This window comes from Arvicola amphibius, chromosome 5, assembly GCF_903992535.2.
Source record: "Arvicola amphibius chromosome 5, mArvAmp1.2, whole genome shotgun sequence".
In the NCBI taxonomy this organism is placed as follows: Eukaryota; Metazoa; Chordata; class Mammalia; order Rodentia; family Cricetidae; genus Arvicola; species Arvicola amphibius.
In genome coordinates, this window is record NC_052051.1 from 142,087,694 (window position 1) to 142,104,950 (window position 17,257).

At 44.0% G+C, this 17,257-nt stretch overlaps 1 protein-coding gene across 6 annotated transcripts in view; it reads left to right on the forward strand.

Annotated features, from left to right (window-relative positions):
• Nucleotides 1-17,257, forward strand: part of Ldlrad4 (low density lipoprotein receptor class A domain containing 4) — a 334,133-nt gene that overhangs the window by 117,266 nt on the left and 199,610 nt on the right. For 5 of the 6 annotated variants that reach the window (XM_038329205.1, XM_038329204.1, XM_038329209.1 and 2 more), the window contains exon 2: nucleotides 4,218-4,692. In XM_038329205.1, the coding sequence (XP_038185133.1) occupies nucleotides 4,653-4,692 (40 nt within the window). In that variant the 5' untranslated portion in view covers nucleotides 4,218-4,652. Of the gene's footprint in view, nucleotides 1-572; nucleotides 806-4,217; nucleotides 4,693-17,257 lie in introns of those variants that run through there. The other variant, XM_038329206.1, reaches the window with a different exon arrangement.

Below are 17,257 nucleotides of genomic sequence, written 5' to 3' on the forward strand. Positions count from 1 at the left end.
TGTGTGTGTGTGTGTGTGTGTGTGTGTGTGAAAGCTGAAAGCAAAATGAAGTTTTCATTCTTGAACGATTCCCAGGAGGACTGTATTTCACATAAGTTTTTATGAACAGCTAGCAAGGCAAACTTATCCTCCGACTTACTCAGTTTGGTTTTGGGAGTGTTTATGTTTTTAAAAATGTTCCTTCCTGTGGGGGTGTTTTTCCACTGGGTATGTTCTATTTCCTTAGTTACTGTTGCTCTGTTTTGAAAGTGCTTCAAGACGTTCAAGTTCAGTATTAAGTGAATTTATTTCCTGGTTAGTCCTTTCCACCTTTCCAGGATAAATAGAACATCTGAGCAAGCATAAATTGTGTGTGTGTGTGTGTGTGTGTGTGTGTGTGATGCCGATGGGCTGTCTTCAGAGGGTGTGATCTTGTGTGTGTGGCTCAGGCTGAGCCTGTGACCTTTTGTACTCTGTAAGTCTCCTCCCACCCCGATATTATTACCAAGCTTCAGGCTTTGGGAGTAGAGAACTACCCCGGGTTCAGTGGCTGGGGAGAACTGTACCAGCGACACGTGTACGTCATGGCTCTCCCACACACTGGACAGTTGGGCCGGTTAGCCTCTGTCGGGTAGATTCTTCTACCTCTGAAGTCTTGATAAATGAGACTAGATGCTGGAATTTAAAGAACTTCTAGTCAGCGGCCTCTGAAGGTCTTTCCCGGACAGGGCACTCCGTGTGACCACAATCGCCCCACTAGGGGGTGAAAGACACCCCTCTTCTAGTCAGGAGGGTCAGAGCTGAAGACACTTGGTGCATAGCACTCGTAAGTTCAAGGCTTGGGGGTGGGTTTATGTAACAAATACTTGCTGAACTTTTGTCTGTGCGCCCATTTACCTCGTGGGAGGAACAGTATTTTGGAAGCATTGTGCTGAACCATCTCTTTCCTTTGCCCAGATACTCTTTCTGGATTTCTTCACTGGGCACCTATCAGGCAAAAGCAGGGCTGTGTGTGCTGAGGAGGTTTAGAGAATCAAACAGCCACCGCCTTTGTCCTCATGAAACGTGCAGGGAGAGAAATGTGTCCTGTGGTCAGGACACCTGTATGGAGAAGACTGGGTGGAGTGCTGGGAAGCCAGACGGAGGGCTGCAGGCTGAGGAGCCAGGCTGAGGAGCCAGGCTCCGGGCTCTCAGAGGCATTTGCTCTTATACTCCTGGCTGTTTTCAGATGTTCTCTAAAGGCCTTTCTAGTCATGTCTTCAGCCTATTATATATATAATTTTTTCCCCTGGTGTATATTCTGGATATTTCTCCTTGGTCTGAGTAGCATGGATTTCCTCTCATTGTATAGGTTGTCTTTGTGCTCTGTTGACTATCTTAGTAATGAGAAAGATGGTCTTAGTTGGATGTTAAGATCATTCATTAATTTGGCCTTTTGTTTCCTGTGCTTCTAGGGGCACATAAAACCAAACCAAACCAAACCAAATGGCAATATTAACAAATGCCAAGCCTTTCATAGTTCTCCCTGTGCTGTATTTGGGATTGCTTTTTCTATGTGGTGAGAGATGGGGGTCCAGTTTCATTCTTTTGAATATGAATTTCCAGTTTTCTCAGCACTTTTTATTGAAGAGACTAGGTTTTCTTTAATGGTGTGTTTTTGGTGCCTTTGTTAAAGACCAGTTGGCTGTAAATATGTGCACTTTTGGGTTCTTTCTTCTGCCACGTAAGTCAGTGTGCTATTTCCTTCTGGTGCTTTGCTGCTTTGTTTAGTTTAGGTGTCTAGATATGTCTCATAATCTGCTCACAACGGCTTTGTAATCAGATAAATTAAAAAAATCCTTTAGAAGACAAATATTTTTAAGACTCTTTGTATGCGTGAATGTGCATGAGTGTGTGTATGTCGTGGGTTTGTGAGCATCCAAGGAAGTCAGAAGAGAGAACTGGATACCTTGGTCTTGGGGTTATAGGCAGTTATGAGCTGGTGACTGAACTTGGGTCTTTTAAAAGAGCAGCAAGTACTCTCAATTGCTGAGCCACTGCTCCAGTCCTGGATTTAGGATCTTTTGTGGTTACATATGGATTTAGAACTAGTTTCCTATCTCAGAAGGAATGACATTGCTGTTTTCATGGGTATTATATTTAATCTGTAAATCATGTTGGAGGGTATGATCCTTTTGGCAGTAGTAATTCTTCTAATCCATGGACATGGTCTGTCTTTCCAGTTGTGTGTGTGTGTTCACTTCAATAATCTTCATCAGTGTTTCACAACTTTATATTGTAAAAATTCTTAGTTTATTTGCTAAATGCGTTGTTTCAAATGTGCTGTAATGCCAGGAATGGAGGAGGTGCATGAAGGCTGGGAATTCAAAGCGATTGTGAGGAGTTTCAGGCATATAAGGCGCGCTTCATTCACCAGCCCAGGGGCCTCTAGACAAGTAGCTGCTGGCTGGCACCCAGGCTAGTGGTGTCACACATGGGTTACACACGGCACACATAAGCACATATACAGATTGGTACACAGGCCACATAGAAGTATACAACATATAAAGACAAACACACAGGCAGGCTGGCAAAGCTTATGCCTCTGACTTCAAGGCTATATTTATACAGAACTCACACAAAAATGGCATTCTGTGAGCAATAGTTATGCAATAGAGTAGATCACTGTTTACTTTTGGGGTTCCCCAGACATCCGGTGTCAGTCATTTTGTGCTGACCCACAGCTCACCAGATGTCCACATCAGTTCTATCTTGTGTAAGCATAAACTGGCCCTCGCTGCCTTCTGTTCCCAACATTAGATTGTTTCTTCTTTTTCTCCTTCCTTCCTTCCTTCCCTCTTTCTTTCTTTTCCTTCTATTCTTCCTCCTCATTCTTGTAGACATTGTTTTTTTCCTTCCTTCCTCCCTCTTTGCCTCCCTCCCACCCTCTTTCTTTATGCTTGTCTATCTATCTTCTGTCTGTGTTCTTCTCCTCCTTCTTTGGTTTTGTTTTTTGAGACAGGGTTTCTCCTTGTAACAGCCCTGGCTGTCCTAGAACTTGCTTTGTCAACCAGGCTGGCCTCGAACTCACAGAGATCCATCTGCCTCTGCCTCCCGAGTGCTGGGATTAAAGGCATGCACCACCACCACCGGCTTCCTGTAGGCATTGTGAATCGGAATATTTTTTATTTCTTTCTTAGTAAGTTTGCACTGATATATAAAAAATGGTTCTTATTTTTATAAGGTGTTGATATTTTAGCTCTCAACTTTACTAAATGTATTAGTTCTAGTGATCTTCAGTAGACTATGTTCTTCTGCATATAGAATCCCAGATGTCTGCCAGTAAGGACAGTTTGGCTTCATTTCTAAATTGGATGCTTTTCATTTTTTTTCTCTTGCCTTTTTTCTCCAGCTAGGGTGTCTGATGCTGTGGTGAGTGAGTGTGGTGTTGATAGATGTGCTTGCCTTGTTCCTGGTCTTAGATGAGAACTTTTCAGCCTTTCCCATTGGAATGGTATTGGCTGCAGCTCTATGTCACCTTTTTTGTGCTGAAGTGTGTTCTTTCTATACCTAATGCTGAGGGCTTTTCTCCGGGTGGGGGGGGGGGTGCGGTGAGATAGTGAAGTTTATTAAATGTCTTTTCTGCTTCTATGTAGCTGGTTGTTTGGAGTTGTCCTCATTCTGTTGGTGGGCTGTGTCATGCGTTCTGATATATGAATCACCTTTCATCCCTTGGATAAGCCTTATTTCATTATGGTGTAAGCTTCTTCCAATTCTTAATTCCCTATTCTTGGAGCACCGATGACAGTTGACAGGAACTAAAGACCACTTCTAAGACCCCAGGATTCAACTTTGGAAAATCAGTTCCTTAAGTGTGTATGTGAAGTCTAAGTAGCCGAAGAAAGATGTTTGGAGATTGTGGGCTTATATCTGCTATTAGAGTGGCTTAAAATGGATAATGTATTTGAGAGTTATAAGTGGGGGTGTCCCCCTCACCCCTTACCCCATCATTCACAGAAGGGTCATGGTCATGGCTGAGCTGTGTTTTAATTCTTAATTTTGTCGGCCTATTAATCTGCTGTTGTGTTGTTTTGTGAGGCAAGGCCTCTCGATGTAAAGTCTGCTTCCCATCCTCTCAGTGACTGCCTCAGCCTCCCAGGACTGGGATGACAGGTACACACCGCTATGCCCAGCAGGTCTGTTGCTCTCACTGGTTCCCAAGGTCCTGAAGAAAGTGACTTCTTTCTTTTTAATTTCAGCCAGAACAGAAGAAGCAGAGCGCAGAGAGCACCTGCTCCGAACATCCCGAGAGTCGGTGGTGAGGCTGCGACTGCCTACTTCTTGGGAGATGCTTGCTGCCGGGAGGCCGAGGAGCCCTTCGTTTTGAGGTGGGACAGCGAGATTTCAGCAGGACAGCTTCTCCGCTCCTGACCTCACCATGGCTTCAACTCTCTGGCTGGACGGCTGATGTGACTGTGTATCCCACATGCTGTTGGACTGTGTACCATCCAGGTAGTGCCTGCTCACAGGGTGTGGGAGCACAGCCGGTGAGCATCAGATGCTCCCCCAAGTTGGACCAGCAGAGTGATGGACTTGGACAGGCTAAGATGGAAGTGACCTGAGGCCTTGCCCAGGCGGTTTCTTCACAACAGGACTAGTTAAGAATTGAAACACAGGCTTGTCTGGGGAGCAGTATGCCGGAAGCTGGTTTTCAGGCCACAAATGCGTTCACAGGTGAGAACACCCTCTATATAATTGGGAGGCTTTGATTTCACTATCAGGTACTGTGTAACAAAATACCAAACAACTGAATATAACATAGAGGTATATTTAAAAGTATAAGCCGAAGGCCATGCAGAGTCAAGGGTTCAGGCTGCCATGGTAACCGATTTTGACAAAATAATAGTATACTTTGCTGCCTTTCTCTAAATAGGGCTGTATCATTTGCAGAACAATGCATTAGTGATTCTTTTTTTTTTTTTTTTAAAGGGTTAGGAAAACTCTCCAAGGGGAAATACATTTCTGACCAGTAACCTTTCCCTTCCCATTTTTACTTTCCATCTTCTGGTTTATCAGACAAAGAGCTAGCTAATGTGGTGGGGAGCCGCCGTGGCTGAGTTAACTTTGCAGTTAGGATCACTCTCTTGTAAATGAACCTTCAGAGAAGCTAGGATTAAATCAGGATTTATTGTTGATTTTTTTTCCCTACTGGCCAGCAGTTTGCACATTTTATGAGGAATCACTTTGGCTAACGTTGGCACCATGGCCCGAGATACAGCGACTTTTGATTTTGAGTTCTGGCTCTTTGATTGATTTAACTTGGGAAACATCTTCCCCTTCTGAACCATGGCTCCTTGTTTATTGGAAACAGTATGGAACCTAGGGAAAATGATTTTATGTAAAAAGAACCTTATGGAATCTAGGAAAAATATTTTTTATGTAAAAAGAGCTATTTTTGGATTTTTAGAAATAGGAAAAGTGAACTGTGTTGTTTTCTTATGAATCTTGAACTGTGGGCTTTCTCAATTTTGTAGCGAGAGCGGGTCAGGTTGTTGGGTACCTGGACAATGGAGTCGAGGTTTGGAATTGAGAGCTACAGGGCATTCAGTAGACTCTTTCCTCGCTCAGTTCCTTCTCATGTCTCTGTTAATGAAGGTGCCCTAGGCCCCCGCGTACTGCTCTGAGGAAGGCCGAGGACACTGGCATGAGACGTTGAGTCAGAGTTCTGTTGTGGAGTTAGGTGACCAGGTCTGGCCTTGTCTGCTCCTCATCCTCACTGAGGGAGCGTGGGTCAACTCTAAAGGTCTCAGCACCTTGGCTGTCACCTGGGGGCCTGAACTCACGCATTTCTGTCTGGAGCTGTGATGGGGAAGGTTATCCTCAAATAATCATGGCTACTCAGAAGACACAACAAAGCCAAGCTCTCTAGAATCGTCTTGGGCTGGAATCTCCGCCTTCTAATAATTGCTTAACCCATGCCTCTCTGGTTGTTTAGGTTTAAAAACCTGCTTACTCATGGAAGTCACACTCCCTTCTGTGTGGGGGATAGTGACTTTGAAGCATCTCTGTGAAGTGGTCAGATGTCACTTAGCTTCCTTGACATCCAGAAGGCAGCTAAGGATGAGAGCCGAGTAGAGATGCATGTCAAATGGCTCTTAAAAGCGGTCTGAGAAGAAGGGACCAGAATAGAAAAGGCAAAGGATGTGGGACAAGATAAACTTGAGGAGGAGGAACCCCGGGCTCATCACACCAGCCTAGTCCCTGACAGAAACAGCCCAGTCATGTTAACCCTGACATCCCTGCTCCCAAGGATGTGACTAGTTCCCGTACTCGGTGTTTTCTTCCTGACTCCGGAGGCTGCTTCCATGCTTGCCTTGCCATCTGGTTCATTGTGGTTTCAAGTTGGTGGCACCCAGTCCTCCCTCCCCTCCACCCCAAGGGGAAAAAAAAAGAAAAGATAGGCCACCGTGTGGCTTCCTGTGAAGGGACAGGCAGCCCCACACTCTGCTTGGAGCATCCCTGCTAGGTACCACAGCTAGGGCTTTTCAGACATTAAAGCCTAAGGAAATGATAGCTGTTATTGTAATTACCAACTGTATCTGCTCCCCGCAGCTCCCTCCGCCCACCCTGTGCTTGCTGGGGGGGGGGGGGGGGCGGGGCTACTCTCAGGCACCTCCTCCCCGGCTAACATTTTCTTATCTCTTAACTTTTCTCCAGAGCTCTGTTTCTCTGTCCTTTTATCTGTTCCTTGTGTCAGCCTGCTTCAGTAACAGTCACGGGGGAAAGGGCAGTATTGGTGGCAAAGTGATGACTGTGGCTAACATGTCAGAGAGCTCAGCGCGCTGGGCCCTGAGCGTCTCGCCTGTTTTCTTTCTCTCTTCTTTTTCTTTCCCCTGTTAATCTCTACAGCACCTCCGAGGCCAGTACTGTCATGCCGGTGTTGCTGGGCCATGGAGAACGATAGGTGGAGCCCAGAGTTGGAAGTGCCAGTGGCCTTCTTTATTTTTTTTTTCTTTCCAATGTCTTCCTCTATTGCTTTCTGCCTTACTCTAACACAATTAGTACTTACTTAGTTAAGCGTGTGTGTGCGTGCACACACACATACGTGCACACACAATGCCATGGTGCATATGTGGAGACCAGAGGGAGTCAGTTCTTACCCTTTATCATATACGACCTGGGGATGGACTAATGTCATCAGACTTGGTGGCAAATGCCTTTACTTACTAAATCATTTTGCAGCTTTCAGTGTCCCGTTCACGTCTAGCTCTATATTGGATTCAGTGGGGGAAACATACAGCTACCTGGGTTTTGCCCTCAGAGATCAGAATTTTGTCTCCACATCACCTAAATCTGCTAAATCAGGACCTACCTTTATTCTAACAACACCACGGATTTTTGTGTCTAATAAAAGCCTTGAAGTGCAGAATGCCAGGATCATAGAGAGAACAGTGCTTCAGGAGAGACCGAAGATGGGCTGGGAGACTCAGTTTCAAATGAAGGTGTGCCGTTTGCTTGCGCCTTCCTTAACTAACCATCTCATTATAAGATGCTATTGGGTGCCCGGTGCTATTTATCACAGCGCATGTATGCGTTCAGGGTGATGGCTTGTAGCTTCCCCACATTTCTAGGAAGTGACTAGTGAGACAAATCAAGGACATGTAAATACTTGGCTCTGATGGTTAATCTCAACTGTCAACTGACGAGGTCTAGAGTCACCTGGGAGATGGCTTCTGGAGATGCCTGTGGGAGGCTATGCTGATTGAGGTGACTCATACGGTGGGCGGTGGGCGGCGGGCAGCGCCTTTCCCTGGGCTAAGATCCAGTACCCTATATAGGGGAGCTGAGTGCAAGCGTTCACCACTCTCTGCCGCTTGTCTGTGGATGTCATGCGACCGGCTGTTCCACGCTTCTGCTGTTGTGACCCTTCTGTCACAGTGGATTGTAACTCTGATGTCTGAGCCACATAAACCCTTTCTCCCTTCAGTTGCCTTTGTCAGGGTGTTTTATTGAGTACTAGGAAAAGTAGCTAAGAAACTGGGCTAGCCTGCGGGCGTTCCCATAGCCTTCGCTCATTATCTTCGCTCCTGTCCCCGCTCTTCTTTGTGTCACTTGTCACAGTTTCTATGATGTGGGATGGAAAAGATAAGCAACTGGATGAAGCTGTTGACCTCGACAGTGAAAGACAGTTATCGCTGACTTCTTAGATGCTTTTTGTCCTTTTCAGTTTTAGCCCGTATTTCATCCTACATGCTTTTGAAGTCAAGATGGGAGCGAGTTTGCTAACTGTCCGGGTTAAGAGGAGAGAATGTTGCTTTACTTAAGGCATTTGTCCTTAGCTTTAATTCTTACTTGGGGACAAGGAAAAATATCACTATGCCATTAATCATATCTCAACTTAAAAGACTTGTCCCATAATCACGTAGGAAGTGTTTTTGTTTGGAGGCCAAGGCTTAGGAAACTGCAGTCTGGCTGTGGGAAGAGCAGGTGGCCTCTGAGGCTATATTTGCATGGGAAGACCATCGCTGGTTTGAAGTCTGAGACATTGAAGGTGGTGAGAACCTGGGAGGCCTTTCACCTTCCCTCACCATGTGGCTAGAAGTCAGCTTTTCCATCCTTTGCTCAGAGTGAGTGTAGCTCTTCCCATCGATGAAGAGCATCTTTCCAGGGGGGATTTTCTTAGGCTAATCTATGTATACAGGAATTGATAGATTGTTTTTGATGTTCTCAGAACATATTGAAAAATGATCTTAGTTGCTTAGGTGATAATTTGTAGCAAAAAATAAAGAACCTTCGCTTTGAAAGTAATATCTGCTCATTGTAAGAAAATTTGGAAAGCGTAGACAAGTCAAAAGAAGTAAATGAGTTACAAATTCATGGCCGTCCTGTACAAACTTTCTCTCTGTTAGCATTCTGACTTAGAGCCTTTCAATATTTCCCCCTGTGCAAAATTCCTCATCCAAAGTTGTGTTCATAATGCAAGTTCAATTGTATAAGTGGATCATTCACTTTTTGTATTACAGTATGAACATTTTTTTATAAATATGGCTTTAAATTACTGTATAATATCCTTTTATATACTTGACTTTTAAAATCACTTTCCGGTTGTTGAATATGCACCTTTTCATCTTGATGAATACCTTCGTGCCTAAAAGCCCTTCTGCAGGCTTGATTATTTCCGTAGGATAAGCCCCCAGAGCAGAATTAACGGTCTGAAGTAGTAAAATTTATTAAAGCTTATGATTCAATTTCCCGAGAGCCTTGGTTAATCCTTCCTTTGGAGGCTATGCTAACATCAGTTCCTTTGACTTGCCAGTTGTTGCTTATTCACAGCCAGTGTGTTCTGAATTGGTGGGCTGTTTCACCAGCTGAGATGGTGAAACCCTTGTCCACCTCCCACATGCATACAAGAAACTCTGGTACACGCTGCGCTACAGGCAGGCCGAAGGCTCCGTGTGAGGTTCATCACCTCCACGTTTAGTAATGCGGGCTAGTTAAAAACTTAGGTGGTCTTAAGTATACTGTTTTTATTCTTCCACAGAGCTTTTATTCCCAGCATGTTGAGACAATTGTGTAGTGATGAACATATATAGACTTCTGGAAGATAAGACGCTGTGGTAGAAACAAAGACCTGGTATCTCAGGGCTGAGGGAAATAAGAATTTTAGACACTGTCAGTCAGCCTCCTAGACCTCCTGCTACTGTTAGGGAGGGCCTGCAGCTTATACTTCAGAGTGACTTGGTGAGCATCCCGCCAAGGTTGAGAATGTGTGTCTTCTCTGCCTCTGATACCACACTTAGATACCTCAAAGGTTCTGCATAATTACTACAGGCTTAAGCAGACCATTTCCATGACAGGAGGAAACCCGTTTAACCTCAGAGAGCTATGCCAGAGGATCCGATTCCTATAGAATTTGTAGAAAGTCTCTCTTATGTTTATTTTACCCACGAGGAGGATAAGAATCAATTAATTGCCTTCAGATATCTGAAAAGAAGTTCTTTATGGGTGCTGGTGGACGTATGTTTTTAGCTACTAATGAGCAAAAGAGAAGAACCCTTAAACTGAGTAGTTGGGATGCCTTCTTTCTCCTATTGGCTGCGTGAGTGGATTTGGCCTTCCTGGAGGCGTGGCTAGTGTGCCGGCATGCGGCACACACAGGGAGGATGCTGTTCTGAAGCATCTGAATGGCCTTCTGCCTACCTCAGATCGGCAACTTCTGGTTCTCTGCTATAGTCTTCAAGGTCATGCCCTTGGGATGACCCATAGATGACTTCTGCCCACACTCCCCAAAGTTGCCTGGAGCGTTTCTTTTAAAAGATCCTATAAACCGCTTTTCAGTAGGAGTGAGAGAAGAATCATGAGCAAAATCTTAGAAAAAGATCTTTGAACCATGCCTTGGTTGCCAAGCAGATCATGAGCCTTCTTAGTGCCCGAAGGGGAAGGGACCATTTGTTCCATGTCCCCTGGAGTTGGCAGGCTTACCAGCCCTAAGGGACAGAGTAGTCTCCGCTTCTGTTGTTCTGTCTGAATTATCAGAAACTCCCGGCAAGTGTGTGTCTTAACTTGGAGATAAAGACTTTTATGTGTCTACCTTTAATCTCAACCTGGTGGTTACTTTTGCTATTTTGGATTTAGAGTTCACAGAGCTTGAGACAAAAATGAACTATAGTGATGATGGCTGCAGAGCAGTGTGAGAGTAGCTAATGCCACAGTTTACCAAAAAAGATTATTAAAATAGTTCATTTTACGTGATTGAAAGGCTACATTCTTATGTTACACAGTAAAAGTGGTTTTGTAAACAAACACACTATCACCACCACCTGCACCCCTAATCAAACCAGTACTGTTGAGCTTATTTTGATAGAGCTAAGATTTTAACCTGGCTCTTAACTGAGTAAGGAAGGGGAGTGAGAAGGCAGAAATGATCATGTGGCGACGGAAGAACAAAGGTCTTTAAACTTGGTGGGATGTTCGGAAGAAAATGGTAGTTTCTCCCATCAATTTGCTCTGCTTCTGAACCAACTCTCCTGCCCTGCTTTGGTGCTCGCTGTGAGGAGAGGTGATTATTTGTTGCTGATCTGGCCTTTGTCTGTCACTGAGTTTCGCTGAAGTCCCTTGGGTGATAGTCCACTTTCTACTGCATGAGTATCGGTCCCTGTAGAGTATCGGTCAGGGTCCTTTCAGCATTGCAGATTGCTCACACAGTGACAGCTTCCTCTGTCCCATCCTGTTCTTTTCTTTTCTCTTCTCTTCTTTTCTTTTCTTTTCTTTTCTTTCCTTTCCTTTTGGGTGCGGGTGGGATGGTTGTGTTCTTTCTAATTGAAAACACTTTTTCATGTTATGTATTCTGGTCACAGTCTTCCCTCCCTCATTTCCTCCTGAATCCTCTGCACCTTCCTACCTGTCTGATTTCATGCCTTCTTTCCCTCTTTAGGAAATGAATAGGCAAATAAAAAAAAATCAACCAAACCAGAGTAAAACAAAACAAGTAAGTAGGAAAAAACAACAAAGAAAAGCATGAGAAACACTTACATAGGTTTGTGTGCGTGCACATACACACACACACACACACACAAATATAAAACCCATAAAAACACAACATTGGAAACCATAATATATAAGCCAAAGATATATAAGGTAAAAAAATGGCCAAACAAAACATCTCCAGAAATACCACTGAATTGGTTTTGCGTTTGTCATCTACCGCTGGGCATACCCGCCTGCCCTTAGGTGGAGTTTACATCTCTGGGAGACGCCATTGTAGAACGCTGATTTTTCTTCCACTTGGTTGCCAATTGGAGACAGCTTCTGGGTTAGGGATGATGGTTTGTGTCCAGTTCCCCTCTCAGTGCTGGGATCCCTTCTGGTTCGGACCTGTGCAGGGCCTGTGTGTGCTGCCGTGGTCTCTGTGGTCCTATGTGTCAGTCCTGTTGGGTCTGAAAGGCACCGTTTCCCTGGTATCTTCCATCCTCAGTAGCTTTTATGGTCTTTCCTCTGCCTCTTTCCCATCTTTCACTATCTCTGAGTGGGGGAGTTTGATGAAGATATCCCATGAAGGACTGAGCATTTTCTAAAGTCTCTTACTCTGTGCACACTGGCCATGTTTGGGTCTCTGCATTAGTTCCCATCTACTTCAGGAGGAAGCTTCTCTGATGGCTAAGCAAGATGCCGATCTATGAGTATAGCAGGAAGTTGTTAGGTTATCATTAGATTGCTATGTTCTTTTTGCAGAAGAATAGTATATGATTTTCCTCCTAGGTGCATAGACTACCTCATCTCTGGTTCTATCACATGGAGCAGGCCTTAGATCCGACCAGATGGTGGTTGGTTACTCTTGTAACTTTGGTACCACTGTTGCACAGCATGTCATGCAGACAGGTCACCATTGTAGATTGAAGGGTTTGTAGCTGGGTTGGTATTTGCCCTTCTCTGGTAGCACACAGACCATGAACAGTCATCAGCAAGGGTAAACGCTCAACATCTCAGTGTTCACTGAGATATATGGGTATTGTCTTCAGCAAAGTGTCCGGGCCCCCTGCATTGCTGTAGATGGGCATCCTAGGTGACTTCTTTACTTGCCTGCCTAGAATCTGGTATTTCTTGGGAAAAGCAGGAGTAGAGTTAGAGGTATTGAAACTGAATTTAAGCCAAGGGTTTTAGTGGTTTGTTGTTTTTAACCTCTCTGCATGTGCTTCTGTGTTCTGCCAGCCCAAGTTGTGTTTGGTTCATTGGGGTTGCCTCTGCTCCAGCTTCATTCCCATGCACCCCTTTGCTTCTGGGACCTTTTAGTCAACGGCTCCCCTGACCCATGGATGGTTATAGAAGTTTTCATAGCAAAGTGTCTGACCTTCCTGGGTCTGCACTCGTGGTTTGGAGTATATGAAAGGCTTGATGTGTTGGTTGAGGTCATGTTTCCTGGACATGGTAGATCAGCCTACCAGCATAATTGTGGTCAAATCCCTACCTAGGTGTAGAGCGGAATGACAGCAGCACCAGCAGTGCTGCATCGCGCTCACCTTTACTGACATGCCGTGAAGCTGAAAGGATCACTGTAGGAGTGATTGCCCTTTAAGAGAAGTGGGGATTTTCAGCAGCATGATCAACATGAGATGTAAAGGTCAGGCAGTTGGGAGCTAGGGCTAGCTTTTTGTGTGGCAAATATTTATCTTTTAATCTACCTGTAAGACTGGTTTTGTCCATTTACTCAAGACCATGATAAACAAAACCAATGAGCTGGATTCTTGACTCCTTCTAAGGGATCTCATTCTAAGAAGTTAGTCTTTCCCCGGGAACAGGTCTTTCTCTTGCTTCCTCCACCACAATACATAGAGATCTTAGGATTTTTTTTTTTTTTGCAAGAGCCATCTAAAACATTGATATTAAAATTGGCTATGTTCTAAGATGTGAACGTGTCCTAAGACGTTCTGTATGTTTTTAGCTAGAGGGAGAAAGGATGGTGGTGTGTTTACACATATGTCACATCAGTCAGATTACCGGGGTTCGAATCGTGGCTCTGCCACATCAGTGTGTGTCATATTGGGTGAGAAGCAACAATTCCCTGTGCCTCACTTTCTTCCCTGAGGGAAACTGATCACATCATTTACAGGGCTGAGGAGGGGAACATTCCTTGACTGCAGATGAATAAAGCAGTCAGAACTGTGTATGAGACATACATAGTGAGTAGGCCATAGTTAGTCTTACTTCGGGGACATTGTTGCTACTGAAGGCATGGCTTTAGGGCCTCAAGAGACTGTTGGCTATAGACTCCCGTTATTGACAGCGGCAAACTTGCTGTTTCTGAGAACTTTAGCAGCTCTGCACGTGGTAGTGTATTTGCTGGTGAGATCTGAGTCACTTCCCAGAGAACTGCCCCTGCTGATAAAGAGACTTTCAGCGCCGGCAGCACTGGAAGTTAGGATATATGCTCACGTGAACGTATACTTTCTAGTTAATTTGCTAAATCACTATAACAAAATAAGTTTCTGATTCTTGTATACATCTTTTAAGTCTACTAATGTCTCTATGCAATGAATTGTTCTGAATGGAGTGATGTGATGATTTTACCCTGCAGGCTTTATCACATATATATCACTTAGATACAATTTATTTTGCTACATTTTGTAGCAATGCAAAAATATAATTCCCATTCTATATGCTCATAAATGGTTTATGTATTGTATTTCTTTGTTTTTTTTCCTGCTGTCCCCCACTCCTCTTGTCTTATATGGGCTTCAGAGATGCTCTTGAGCCTGGAGGTCATTGACCTTGTTCCTCTTGTTGATTTTCATTGTCTTTTATACTAGGCCAAGAGTGTCCAACCTTTTGAATGAGGAATTGTCTTTGGTAACTTAAAAATGCCTAGGTACTTTGTGAGGGCCTGGAAATGACTTTCAAAACAGGAAAACATGTCATTTAGTAGTTTATTTTAATGACAAGGTTCTTTGGGGGTTATATCATTATCATCTATGTTTGTTTTAGTGTATATGGGGAAAGAGGGGATTAGTTTTGTATATGTAAGTGCTTTGGAAGCATTTGATGTACTTTCTGATGTCCTGTAAGATCCCAGAGACATGCAAGAATTTCTGTTTTTAGCAGGAATTCAGACTTGGGTTATACATATTTGTGAGTTTATTGGAGTCAAGAACATGCATATGTATGGTCTTTCTCTTCTTACACATTCTCTGAAAACACTTGGGGATAGGATAGGATGAGGCCTTGCTTTTTTACTGTAAGGATGAATGGACAGGGTTTATCTAGTGGTTCACAAGTCCATGTTTAGATTTATTTATTTGGCACGTATGTATTGAGCCCTTGCTGTATACGAGGCACTGTAGTCAGGATTGTGGTACATGATGAATAAGACAGAGCCAGGTCTTGTTCACATTCATGGAATTTACGTGGTGGCTGGGGAAACAGTTAATAGAGACCTCGACCCAAAGCTTGTGCGATTTCCAGAAGCAGCCGCTACATCTTACAGAAAGTAAGCTGGAGAAAGGGGATAAGGGGGTGGTGGCTTTGCCACAGTGTGATGATGATTGCTGCTAACAAGAGAGTGTGGCAAGTTCTCTCCGAGGTCTGTCCAGTGTGGAAGAGACAATGAGAAAGCTGAGCTTTTGAAGTGAGATGGGGTTTCAGAAACTACATGACAGTCATCCATAAGGTCACATGCTCAGAGGCAGGCTGGACACTTGGATAGTCACTTAACTAGCTCCCTCTCGTCCCACCAAGTGAGAGAGAATCCATAAATTTTAGCAAGCAGTGTATGCGTATGTATGTATTAAATATAGCGTACTATATCTTTTCCTTGAATCACTGCTTTGTGAAAACTGTTCACTTCCCAAACACTAGTTCCACTAAAAGACCTTATATATTCAAAGTCACTTCAGTGTCTGTATTTTCTGGCACTCTGTAAGCACATGGCTCAAACACATTGGTAGAAGTTACAGGAGAGACGGGCAGAGCCTGGTTTAGCAAATTCTCACTGTTAATCATTGAGAACTGAGAGCCAGTCCAGTGGAGCTGCTTCTTGAGCCTGGAGGGCCCCGACTTCTTTGCAGCAGAATTGAGGGACGTGGAAGAAACAACAGCTAGCACAATCACTCTTTCCATGTTGTATTTGGGAGCATCCTTGTGGAGAATGGCACCTGCTCTCTGCCCTGGTTCTCCTGTCTGAACCTGGACCAATGGACCAATCTCACCTCCTCCAGGTTGTATTTAGGAGCATCCTTGTGGAGAATGGCATCTGCTCTCCGCCCTGGTCCTCCTGTCTGAACCTGGACCAATCTCACCTCCTCCAGGCCATTTCTAATTGGGCATCCCTTTCAAATTCTCTTGCTTCCAGCAGATAACACTGCTGCCAGTTTACATCAGAATCGCAAATGCAGTTTCCAAGGGGAATTGGTCTTCATCCGGGGACAACAGCATAGTGATATTGCAGTGGCAACGAACAGTGGCTCTTTGCCAAGGCGGTTTTCAGTCTTGACATCGTGTGTCACTTCTCACTTAGAATGAGAACATCTGACACACTTTTCATCATATTTTCAGCAAGAAACACTGCTTTTCAAAAATATGAGTGGAAAATGTGTTTTTCTCCCTCATGTTTTCCCTTCTTCTCTTGAGACTCTTGACCATCGGGACCCCTTTGCTTGTCCTCTGTGGTTTTCCTGTTTCTGTGGTGAAGTGAGTTACTCTCTCCTGTCCGTTGTTTAAAAAAAGCCAAGGGAACCTATTGTTCCCACCCAGATTTTTGCTGTCATTAGGAGAATCTTGTCTCTAGAATCTTACCTGTTTAGTGTCAGTACTGCCCAATAGCTAAAAACTCTTAAATCACAGGAGCTTTTGTTTCTTGGAACATGAAATTTTTTTTAGGGGAGATGGTTGCACACCTTCAATTCCAGCACTCAGGAAGTAGAGACAGATGAATCTCTGAGTTTGAGGCCAATCTGGTCCAGGACAGTGAGGGCTACACAGAGAAACCCTGTTTTCTAGAAAAACAAAACAAAACAGAAAAAAAGGGGAAAAGATTCTAATCCAGATATATTACCAAAATGTGTTTTGGGCACTGTAGAGACTTTCTTTTAATTAAAAAATTTAAATTTCTTAATTTTTTTTCAATTTTAGGGATTGATATTTTTGTGAATAAAGGCAGTGTGTGTGTGTGTGTGTGTGTGTGTGTGTGTGTGTGTGTGAGAGAGAGAGAGAGAGAGAGAGAGAGAGAGAGAGAGAGAGAGAGAGAGAGAGACTTTGCATGAATGTATGGTGTGCCAAGAATTTGGAGGTGAGTTCTGTCCTATGGTAGATTCTGACCTCAGGTTCAACTATCAAGGCTAATGCTGTCCTATGGTAGATTCTAAACTTAGGTCCAACTATCAAGGCTAATGTTTTTATTCACTGAGCCATCTTGTTGGCAGGACAGTTCCAGAGAAAGCAGTCAGTAATGACTACCCAATGAGTAGCTACCTAGGGTGATTTGGGAACTTGCCCTTAATTTGAATTCTGACTTGACAAACTCAGAATGTCGACGAGGGGATGAATGTCAAGCCAGAAGGAAATGATTCTATCAGAAGACCTTTGTCAAGCATTTGGGAAAAAGATGAGGGAAGACAGGTTTACCACATTTAGAGGTGACAGATTAGAAGGGATTGCTTACACACTGGCTGATTCCATCTAAACTTACCAAGATTACTGCTATTAGGATGTGACAGAGCCGTCCGCACATAGCACATGGCTGGTGATAATGGCATTCTTATGATGAAACACTGGGTAGCTCTTACTGAACAGTATTTGGGAAGAGTCTTCT